Genomic DNA, 12299 nt, shown 5'->3' on the forward strand with positions numbered 1-12299 from the left:
AACTTGCTATAATTGTAAACTCGCTAAAATAACTGCAAAAGTACTATGAGAACTGAAATCATCACACACATCAAAGATGCTTTTATCACTTATCCTCTCTGCTCCTGAAGGGGGAGGGTGGTGGCAGAGAGTTCCAAGATTCTCACAGGTGAAGAATGAAGAACAATTAAGAGTGGGCTTAACACTCCCTAGGGCCTGACCAGTGAGACAGAGTGGGCAGGCCCAGAATCTGCATTTGTTACGTGTTCTTCATGACTCGTGCCCTCAACTTCACTTATCACCTGCCAGCATCGGGTGAGGGAAGACCTGGTGTATGGCTGGGGTGCCATCTTCCCTCTCTACTCTTCTAGAACTATTTGCTCATCAGACCCTTCTCCATTTGCTCTAGGATGAAGATGTCACCAGCCATCATCTGCCTTGCCCTGGGCCTGGCCCTCATCTCTGGTGAAGGGTCTGCCTTGCCCAAGTCCCAGGCAGCCCACTTGGCCACGAACTTTGGTTTGAAGGTGTTTCAGCAGGTGGTGCAGGCCTCCAAGGATGGCAACGTGGTGTTCTCACCCTATGGGGTGACCTCTGTGCTGGCCATGCTGCAGCTGACCACAGGAGGGGACACCCGGCAGCAGCTCCACGCAGCGATGAAATTCAAGATTGAAGGTGAGAGACGAGTACTGTGGGCACTGGGTGTGGAGCAGGTGTCACAGAGCAGGGGTCCAACTAGCCAGAAGCAAAGGTTTTCACCAAGCTGAGATAAGACTGGCTCCAGCTTGGCCAACTAACTCACGTGCTGCTGTGATACAGTAAACACCATCTCTTCCTCCAACCACACCCTGCACCACTTGGCCCTGGACAAGACCCAGGGTTCACAGACCAGGGGATTTGATGCAAAACAACCTCACTCAGCAGTTACTAACTATGTGACCTTTGAGAAGTTACCTAACCTCTCTAAACCTCAGTTTAGGGGATAATAAAAGTACCTATCATATAAAGCTGCTGTAAGTAGTAAAAGGAGGTCTGGTGACAGTGGTTAAACCATTAGCTGCTAACCAAAAGGTTGGTAGTTCAAACCCACCAGGTGCTCCATGGGAGAAAGATGAGCAGTCTGCTTCTATAAAGATTTATAACTTGGAAACCCTCTAGAATTGTTATGAGTCAGAATCGATTTGATGGCAATTGGTTTGGTTTCCTTTGTAAGGAGTAAATAGAATGATACATACAAAATCCTTAGCTTAGCTATTATTAGAAGAAGAAAAAACTTAGGGTTCATAACTTAAGAACAGGTGAAAAAATATTCTAACCCAAAGAAAGGACTAGAACCTAAGACTTTTGAGGAAAGAGGAAGATGCAGAAAAGACAGTAAGGTCTGGAAGAATAATCTGGAAGGTGAACCCTTGTGAAGGGTGAGAGGCCCATCAACTCAGGCAGGGTTGGGGCCTCTCATGGGGGAAGTCAGCCTTCAGCTAAACAGAGCCTAACGTGTCCTATCCTCCCTGCCTAACACAGAGAAAGGCATGGCCCCCGTCCTCCGTCAGCTGTACAAGGAGCTCATGGGGCCATGGAACAAGGATGAGATCAGCACAACAGATGCCATTTTCGTCCAGCGAGACCTGAAGCTGGTCCAGGGCTTCATGCCCAAATTCTTCAGGCTGTTCCACAGCACGATCAAGCAGGTGAACTTCACAGAGGTGAAGAGAGCAAGGTTCATCATCAATGACTACGTGAAGAGACACACAAGAGGTAAGCCAAGGGCCTGCAGAGAAGAGGGGATTTGGAAATCAATCAAGTATCCTAATGCCTACCTTTTGGCATTCTCTTCTCTGTGGACTGAAAGTGAAGTGCTTTAAGAACCAAAGCATAAGCCCTTATATTTCTATTAATTAGGCTTTCTCATGAACCAACTCCCAGGGCATCCCTAAACAGACTTGTGGGATTTGTAAGAACAGAGATTGCCACAACACACAAGATTGCAGCTTAGAGGGCAAAGTGATGGACAAAATAAGGGAAGACATAAATATCAGAGCCTGATCCTTGATAGGCCCCCAGAACCAAGAAAGTGAGATGAGTGGGAAGACTTTCTGAGACCCATAGGAGGATGCAACAGGTTGAAGGCAGCCGACATGATTCATTTAAATTGCCAGTCATCCCCTCTGACTGGATCCCTTCAGCATGCATTCATGTGAGGACCGAAGGGAACCATTGAAATGAGTGAAAAAGTATCTGGCCTCCTGATGAAGGAGTCCCGGTGGCACAACTGTCAAGCATTTGGCTGCTGACCCAAAGGTCAGCAGCTCGGACTCACGCAGTGGCTCTGTGGGAGAAAAGACATGGTAATCTGTTCCTATAAAGACAACAGCCTAGAAAACCCAGTGGGCATTTCTGCTCTATCATATAGGGTCACTATGAGTTAGAGTGGGAGCTCTGGTAGCATAGTGCCTAAGGCACTTGACTGCTAACCAGAAGGCTGGCGGTTCAAACCCACCAGCCACTCCTCGGAAGGAAGGTTGGGCAATCCTACTTCCGCAGTGATACTGCCTCGGAAACCCAAGGAGGGGTCGCTATGAGTCAGGGCCGACTTGATGGCAAATAACAACAACAACAACATGAGTTAGAGTTAACTTGGTAACATCCAACAAGCCTCCTGATTACTTGGCTTTCCCACAGGGATGATCAGTGACTTACTTGGCAAAGAGGCCATAGACCAGCTGACACGTCTGGTACTGGTGAATGCCCTCTACTTTAACGGCCAGTGGAAGATGCCCTTCCCAGCCTCAGACACCCACCACCGCCTCTTCCACAAGTCTGACGGCAGCACAGTCTCCGTGTCCATGATGTCTCAGACCAACAAGTTCAACTACAGTGAGTGCAAGACCCCCTCCTGCAAGTCCTAAAACTACTGCAGCTCACCCCCTAGGGTCCCCTGGGGGACATCCAAAATGTTTCCTTCTGAGGAAGGAAGATTGTAGAATGTGTCCCAACTTTGACAAAGATTTCCCCAGTGCAAGACACTGGGGAAATCTCATCACTAGAAAGCAGCTTTATCTCAGGCAAGCTGAAGCTAAATGAAATTCTCTCAGGCCCTCTTTGGACCACTTGACTCCTGCCTCATCCTGATGTGTTTCTAGAGTGATTACCTGGGGCTGAGAAACCTTGCTGGGGGGAGGCTATGTGGAAGCTGAGGTTAAGGGAAAGTGGATCAATTGGAAGAAATTCCTGGTTGGGTGCTGGGGAAGAGAACGCAGGAAAGGCAGGCCACAAAAAGACATAGAGACTGGAAGACCCTGAAAACTGGCAAAAGAGGGAAGGGAAATGGAAATAAACGTACTGAGTAGGGACACCCCCAAAGCTGGGATGGAAAGCTTTGCTTCCAGCAAGAGTGGGGAGCACAAGAAGGCTATCTTTGTGTCCCCACAGCTGAGTTTTCCACCCCTGATGGCCATTACTATGACATCCTGGAACTGCCCTACCACGGCGACACTATCAGCATGTTCATTGCTGCTCCCTATGAAAAAGAGGTGCCTCTCTCTGCCCTCACCAACATTCTGGATGCCCAGCTCATCAGCCATTGGAAAGGAAACATGACCAGACTGCCCCGCCTCCTGGTTCTGCCCAAGTAAGCCAGCCCCTGCTCTCAGCACACTGGCCAATTGCTTAATCCCCTCTTCCCTCGCCTCTCCCTTGGCTCCTGAAAGCACTGCCCCCTGTTGGGATTCCCAGAACCCTAATGTCTTCCTGGTAGGGGCATGTGTGGGAAGGTGATGGGAAATTGTCTAGCCTGGGTTTCATTAAGACTCCTCTCACAGAGCCCTCCTCCTGTTTCTGCTGTAGCACAGGGAGAACTTTTCTAGATGATTCTCCCACATTCACCCCCCTGGAATACCCAGTGAAAACAAGCCAAAAGGAGAACCAGAAAAATGATGGAAGAAGGGGGGACAAGATTCTTTTTTTTTGTTTTCTTTTTGGATGCCCCTCATTCCCTGCCCCCTAACTCCTCAAATCAACACTCAAATACTGGGAACAAAAGGACTCACTTCTGCAGATAAAACAGCCTGAACTGCAGCTTCTAGCTGGGGTTCCAATGGTCACAGAACAGATTTTTTTTAACTCTTTCTGCAGGAGCAAAGGGTAGAGAAGGCTGAGGCTGTGAAACCTCTCACTATGCTTACCCCAAATTTCCAGATGCTAATCATGCCAGGCTTGGAGAAAGAGGGATCTTTAGTTAGTTGGGTTGCTCCCACCCTCCTCCCTTTCATAAAAATACAGGTAATTAGTCACCCCCTGGTGGGAAGTAGAAAGAGCCCCAAACCTCGCTGCTTGAGTCCTCTTCAAGGTCAGCTCTCAGAAACACAATCTACAGACTAGAGTTTTGTTTAAATATCCTCCCAGGAGAATTGCCCTTGGCCCCCCAACCAGACTGAATAAAATTATACTGCAACTGCTGCTTTCTTTGAGGAAAGTAGTTAGTCATAGGCTTGAGGGGGTGGGGAGATGGCAGAAGAGTTCATTAATATTAGACACCTCCAGTGACAAGAGATCTTTCAAACAGATCTCCCAAAGCAGGGCCCCCCTCTCCAATTCCATGTGAGTGCCTACTGTCCCGGGCTGCCCACAGGGAGGACTGGTAGGGGCTGCGGAATCCCTGGCTAGGAGGGCTGGGTGCTATCAGCCAAGAGGGAGCCAGTCTTGAGCTGCTTCCTGCTTCCACCCTACAGATTTTCCCTGGAGAGTGAACTTGACCTCAGGATGCCCCTGGAGAACTTGGGGATGACCGACATGTTCAGGCCAGAGCGGGCAGACTTCACGGGTCTTTCAGGTAAGGGACTTTCCCTTTACTTCATCTCGCTCTTAGTGGACTGCAGGACCCCTAAGAGGACAAAGGAGCTTTCTCTGAGAACTCATGTAGTCTGTGCCCACTTGTTTCAGATCAAGAGCATCTCTACGTGTCACAGGCGCTGCAGAAAGTGAAGATCGAGGTGAATGAGAGCGGCACAGTGGCCTCCTCGTCCACAGGTGAGTCTGGCCCAGGGGAGGCTCTGTCCTTCAGGATAACCAGCCCCCAAACCCAGGACGGGGCAGCAAGGGTCCAGCCACTGCTGTCCTTCTCCATGCAGGCCTCACTCCCAAGGGCAGTTCTTTCTTCTCCCACTGGTGGTTCTTGGCCTGGAAATATACCCCTCCCTTCCCTGGGACCCTATTCCTTTCCTTGATGGCTTCTGAGGTCACCTGAATGTGAAAAGCCTGTTTTTTTCCCATGGTGGGTAGTAAACTTAAGGAACCTGCTTATCAAGGAGCCCAAAAAAAGGTTTAGACAACCTAAAAGTTTGTGGCTGGACAGCTGATAGAGTGACTGAAGGAAAGCAGAGTCCAGAGAACTTTCTGACACTTGCTGGTCCAGCTAAGTGTTCTAAGATATTGTGTCTTCTCCTCCAGCCATCGTGGCCTCGGCCCGAATGGTACCCGAGGAGATCATCATGGACAGACCCTTCCTCTTCGTGGTGCGGCACAACCCCACAGGTGAGCCGAAACCCCATGATGCTCCATGAATCCTCTATCCATCCTCCTTGTCTTGGCACCAACCCAGACAGATACAGATAACCCCTCTGGCCCCTCAATTATCCATTTTCTTCCACTTTCTTGTAGACAGAGTGCTGGGCAGTGAAATGGGACTCAAGTCCTACCTTAGTCAGTAAAAGGCTGTGACTTCTGACAACTCTTATCTCCTTGGGATCTCAGTGGGAGTAGCAGTTTCTTCCAATCTAAACTCCCATGGTTTGTCTTTTCATCCTCAGGCACAGTCCTCTTCATGGGTCAGGTGATGGAACCTTGACTTTGGAAAAAGAAGCCCTCATCTGGGATAGAACTGGAGACATATCAGAAAAGCAGAAACTCTAAAAAGAAGAATTTTTGTTTTAATTATTCTTTGGAGAAAGAGAAGATATTTCACTTAAAATATTTTTTTTATATGTAAATCTTTCCAATCTGCCTCCTAGACCTCTGCCTCTCCCTGTAGAGGCTCCTTCCCTAAGGGTGGGAAGAGGACAACTCCAAAGAAGAGAGAAGAAGCCTGAAGCAGAACATCTTGGAGGTCTCCCAGACAGACTCCAGCACTCACGGGACAAGTCAGCTGCTTCTGTCCATTCTCCTGCCCACTCAGGTCTTCAGAACTGGCTCCCACTGAGCCCCTGGCAGGAGGGAACCACAGGCTTATGGGAGCTTTCATGTGCTTTAGAAACAATTTGTGTTCCAGTCACGTTGCAGTCACTCTTGCACTGTCTGCTGTGGCTGAGAAGGCTGGCAACAGGCCAGCGAAGGCCAATGGTAGAAACAGCCTTTCGTCTTAAGGTCCATTCTGGCGCTGGCAATCCCTCCCTAGCCTCGGAGGTGCTGGGGACCAGCAGAGCAACTGCACACCCAGTGCTGAGGGCCTCCTGGCCTGGCCGTCCCCTCCCCAGGCACAGAGTGTACATATCATTTTGGAGTGTAGGTGACTTGTTTACTCATAGAAGCAGGTTGTTGCTTCCCACAAACTTTATTTTGCAAGAAGAGAGGATGAAAGTTTACATGTGTGCTGGCTGTTTGCCTCCAGGCTCCTGGTTGGGAGAGTGAGGCGCCAGCAGTGTGCTTGAGTATTTATCATATCCTCCCCGTGTGTCTGTTAGAAAGAGAGAGAACAATCAAGAAAAAATGTAGTATTTAAACTTGCTCGCAGTGTTCCTTTGAGGTCTGTGAGCAGAAGAGATTGTCACTGACACTCAGGCCCAGAGACTTATCTATGAAAAATAGCACTTCCAGCAATGAGTTGGAACTGCTGAATGACCTCTCACACCTGGTAATGGAAACAGTGATGGGCAATAGAAAGTGCTCATTAGTACCCCCCACGTGGTACCCAGGGCACGTGCCCTACTTGCCAAATCCTAGATAACCTCTGCTCAGGCCTTTTGACCATCACACCCTCTGGGCATCAGGTGTGATGGAGGGGCCCACACTGCCACCGTGTGGCCTCCCAAACCCCTTCTCCTCTCATTTCCTTGCCTTTCTACTTGATCGAACAGAGTGAGTCTTTGCTAAGATTATCCAACCTCAGCACACTTCAGTGACCAGAAGGGTGGGGTAGGGAGAGAGACTAGAGTGACAACAGCATGGTTTCAAAATTTTCCAATATATTTAGGAACAGAAGTGCAAGGGGCTGCGCGACCTACCAGGACAGAACTTTCCCCAATTACAGGGTGACTCACAGCCGCATTGGTGAGTCACTTCAATGTGTCATTTCCGGCTGCTGTGTGTGAGCAGTGGACACGTGAGAGAGAAGGAAAGACAATGAGAGAGACAGAGAGCTTGGGCTCAACTGCAACAGTTAGATAATCTTTTTGAAAACCTATCAGCTAGAAGGTATGGCATAAAGACCAAGTTACTGAAGAATTGCACATAGATGTGAAGTGAATGTAATTTAGTAGAACCTTAATCCTCCCACCATGTTCTTCAGTGAAAATTTCTCATTTTTTACTGTTTTGTTTTTTTTCATTATGCACTGGACAGTGACAGCCACATACAGTCCCACGAGGATACCAAACTGTGGAGTCAAATATTCTTGAAATTGTGTTTAATCATATGCTTATTCACTTTTGATATATAAACAAATAAAAGTGTAAAAAAAAATAAACAAATAGGACATTTCAAAACAGTCTTTGCCTTGACTTGCCTTGTTTCACACAGTCCGGGAAATCAAAATCTCATAGGTCCATAGATCTCTCTAGTGAAACTGTCTTTAAGAAACATATATCCACAGGCCCAGGCATGTTGATCTGCTGACCAACTCTAACTCAGATCCTAAACCTCACCCTAAGCCTAACTCTATCCCTAACTTTCATCTTAACTCTAACTCAAAACCCAACACTAACCCCATCCCTCATCAAATAAGCCGAGAGGTGGGACTATATGAAGAAAAACATAGCACCAGGATTGGGGGAAGACTCATTAATAAACAGTGCTATGCAGATAATGCAACCTTGCTTGCTGAAAGTTAAAAGGACTTGAAGCACTTACTGATGAAGATCAAAGATAACAGCCTTCAGTATGGATTACACTTCAACATAAAGAAAACAAAAGTCCTCACAACTGAACCAATAGGGAACATCATGATAAATGGAGAAAATACTGAAATTGCTAACAATTTCATTTTACTTGGATCTACAGCCAATGCCCATGGAAGCAGCAGCCAAGAAATCAAACAATATATTGCGTTGGGCAAATCTGCTTCAAAAGACCTCTTTAAAGTGTTAAAAAGCAAAGATATTACCTTAAAGACTAAGGTGCACCTGACCTAAACCATAATCTTTTCAATCGCCTTATATGCACACAAAAGATAGACAACGAATAAAAAAGACCGAAAAAGGATTGATGTCATTGAATTATGGCTTTGGCAAAGAATATTGAATATACGATGGGCTGCCAGAAGAACGAACAAATCTGTCTTGGAAGAAGTGCAGCCAGAATGCTCCTTAGAAGCGAATGGTGAGACTTCATCTCATGTACTTTAGATACGTTATCAGGAGGGATGAGTCTCTGGAGAAGGACATCACAATTGGTAAAGTAGAGGGTCAGCGTAAAAGAGGAAGACCCTCAACAAGATGGATTGACACCGTGGCTGCAACACTAGGCTCAAACAGCAATGCTTGTGAGGATGGCTCAGGACCGGGCAGTATTTTGTTCTGTTGTACAGAGTCACTGTGAGCAGAACTGACTCCAAAGTACCTAAAAACAACAACCCCACACCTATGTATTATCCAAACCTTAGCCTAACCTGAACCCTAACTTTAACCCTAACTCTAAACCATAAGCCTCACCACTAGGTCTCTCCAACAAGGCCCCACAGATTGGTTGTGGTAGGGCTTGATTCTCTTCCTGGGCACCATCTTCAAGAAGGTAAGAGGGTCCCTCAAATACTTTCCACCCAGTCAGATGTGCCTGCTCGTGGTCACCCTCCCTGTGTGTTCCCATCTCTGTTCATGCCATTTCCTTCCACCCCCCCAAATGCCACCTACCCCCTATTCCCTGTCTCTCAAAACCCAGATCAAGTTCTATTTCTCTCCACCTAAGATTTCCCCTTGAATCTAGTCAACATCATCCTGTTTAACTTGATATTTATTGGCTTTCCTTTTCCCTGGTTTGTAACAGTGCTTGTATTCATGTATGTCCTTTAACTCTATATCCATCTAACCCTCCCCACATCCTACCTAGATATCAGTTACCTAGAAAACAAGGATCTTTTATTATATATACACTGGATATCCTCCTTAAAACAGCTTCCTAAAAAGTCTTCTATTTTCTTCTTTAGTATCTTCAAGGCTCTTTGCAGGAAACATACTTCCCTCAATTAGTTTTTTCATATATTTGAAAATAAAATTTTAAGCTGAAAAAATACCAAGAACTATCTATCAAAACTCTGAGCTGTCCTACTCCAGAATCCTAAAGGTAAGATGGATAGATACTACCAGCAGAATTCTAGTGCAGCCCTCTAGACACGCAAGTCATTTAGGAATTAATTACCTTTGGGAGGTTCTTTGCCAAAACACTGTCTAGTAGTTAAGATGCAGTGAACTTTCTGTCACTGGAAGTATTCAAGGACAGTCAGGATGAACAAGTGGTGAACATACTTCAATGATTAGGGTTTGAGACTAGATGAATTTTTAACATGACAAACAACACACAATTGTGAGGATGGTGCAAGACTAGGCAGTGTCTCATTCTGTTGTGCATTGGGACTGATTACACAGCACCTAACAACAACAACAACCCTACTCCCATCCATTACCCAAACCCAAGCCTAATCCAAACTCTAACTTTAATCCTAATCCTAAACCTAACTCTAAACAATGGGACTGGCCACTAGGTCTTTACAACAAGGCCCTATGTGCTCACAGTAAGATATTCAAACAGTTCAAAAAGGTCAAAGTGGGAACTTGATAGCTACCCTGATGTCCAGTTTCTTGGGTGTTTGTGTAGAACTTTGCTAAGCATTTACAAGCATACATCAAACATTCTTTTCTTTTGCACAAATAAAGTCATACGAACGATACATCCTAAATACCTTTCCCTCTTTCTTCTTCCCAGCTGCAGGTACAGATGTATTGTATAATTCTTTAACCACTACTGATGGATATGTCGGTCATTTCAAGGTTCTTGTTACCAACAGTGCTGAGGTGGACATCTCTGCACCCGTGTGCTCATGTATTCACAGGGTAACTACCTAGCTGTAGGGTTAAGCGTCTTCTAAGAACCTTCCCGTCCTGAAATGTTGTGATTCTGGTAATATTTGCACATTTTCAAGTGGTACAATCAAAAGTGTTCATTGTACCTGACTGGACTCTTACGCTTTCTAAAGCTCAGAGGAACCTCCACAGCTTTCCCAAGTAAACCACTTCTGTGAATAAAGACAGATTTTAGACCTTGACCGAAAAGGACTTCGTATTACCTTCTCTAAAATGATGCTAGAAGTTCCTTGGAGCAAATTCTGATCACATTTTGAAGAATAAATCCAGAACAGGTATCCATGACATTATGCATTTGTCAAAACCCATAGGACTGGACAGTACAAAGAGTGACCCCCTTATGGTCAACTATGGACTTGAGATAATAGCAATGTATCAATATTCAGTCATCAATGGTTACAAACGTACCATAGAAACGCAAGTTGTTAATAAGAGAAACAACATGTACGGGATATGGAGCAGGGTGTGTGGGGATTCTGTACTTTCTGCAGTTTTTCTATAAACCTAAAACTGCTAAAAAAAAAAAAAAAAAAAAAAAATAAAAAAAAAAAAAAAAGGGAAAACCACGAACAAGATCTACCTCCAACGAGCACTGCTGTGATTTCTTATCCATCGTTCACTGTGGGATTATTTATCTGCCTGAGCAGAGACAATCGTATGGATTTTGTAAAAGCCCAAATGGTGTGTGTGTGTGTGTGTGTATTTTTTTTTTCCCCTAGGAAAAAAATAGTCGAGGCATCAGGATGAAACTTGTAAAGGAGACCATCTGTTTCCCAAGGCATTTTTAGGTGGTTCCTCAAGTAAGTTTCATCGTACTGATGGTAAGAATGAGGAAAGAAAGGCACAGGGAGGTTGAGTAACTCGCTGACGTAATTACTACTACTTAACAGCCCAAGAGACAGTTGGGCTCCCCTATCTGTGCGCCAAGCCACTACGCTGCACCTCCGCTCCTTGCAGCACTGTGACCGCGGTGCTCCCATTCTGCCGGGAGCAAAGGTGCTGCACCCACAGGCCAGTCGCCAGAACATTCTGTGTTTACACATTTAATTGTGAGCCTGTGCACAAGCCTCCTGAAAGCAGTCTTTTATCACCTAGCCACCAGATGTCGCTTTGACTCCAGTGGACAGCTCTTACCGGCAGCAAAGCAGCTGTGGCTGCTACCAAAATCCTGCCAGGTTTGAACTCCATTCAATTTAACAAGGATTTATTTACAAGCCCAACTTTATCCTGGGCACAGTGAAGCATTAAAAATAACAACAACAAAAAGAGTGTAAGTGATGATCCTTACCATCACTTCACTGTAAAAGTGATTGAATGAAACCAGGGGCTGGGGGCAGGGTGAAGTGGGGAATATTTTTTTTAAAAAAAGTTTAAAAAATTGAATGAAACACTGTAGAAATGTTTGCTATAGTCAAGACTAGAATCTAAGGGCTTATAAGAGGCTGTTTCACTGAAAACTTTAATGACAAATAAGATGAATTTGGGTCTGTGGAGAGAGAATAGCAGGGCATTCCAGAAAACAGTAACACCAAGGAAAAATAATAGCAAAGCAAGTTCATGGGACCCCAGCAGGAAGTCTAAGTTCCCAGGTTTTCAGACTGCTCCCTCCCTCCTCCAGTAACATAGCCAGTTCCCTCCCTGTTGTCCATACACCCTCTCTCAGTCTAGCGAACCAAGTCTTATCTATGCTCCTTGAATAAGCCATATTTTGACACTTCACGTCCCAACAAGTGAGTCTAAAAAAAGGGCAGTGACACTGACCACACAGGAAAATAAGAGATGGGATGGTTGCAGGGGAAAGGAGTGGGAAGTGATAAATCTTTTATGCCAAATGGAGTTCGAGGTGATAATGGAATTTGCAAACAGGGATCCAGTATGCATTAATTCAACAATGTGCCTGCTCTGTGCCAGGCTCTGTGAAACCTGGGAGAAACAATGAAACAACACAGTTTATCTTCTAGCAAGAACTATAGATATTAAATAGATACTATTAGATACAGAAATAGAATTTACCATGTTTTAGATGAGATTTATATA

The 12299-nt window shown here is 45.6% G+C and overlaps 1 protein-coding gene across 1 annotated transcript; it reads left to right on the forward strand.

Annotated features, from left to right (window-relative positions):
* The first annotated feature begins 389 nt into the window (after positions 1–389).
* On the forward strand, positions 390–5821 carry SERPINE1 (serpin family E member 1). The gene is made up of 8 exons (XM_007939973.2): positions 390–654; positions 1501–1734; positions 2659–2853; positions 3409–3607; positions 4707–4807; positions 4918–5004; positions 5425–5508; positions 5784–5821. Exons 1-8 carry the CDS (start codon positions 390–392, stop codon positions 5819–5821), a joined length of 1203 nt encoding a protein of 400 aa, XP_007938164.1.
* Positions 5822–12299: the final 6478 nt, after the last annotated feature.

Source organism: Orycteropus afer, unplaced genomic scaffold (genome assembly GCF_000298275.1).
Source record: "Orycteropus afer afer isolate SDZICR_OR568_19922 unplaced genomic scaffold, OryAfe1.0 scaffold00006, whole genome shotgun sequence".
In the NCBI taxonomy this organism is placed as follows: Eukaryota; Metazoa; Chordata; class Mammalia; order Tubulidentata; family Orycteropodidae; genus Orycteropus; species Orycteropus afer.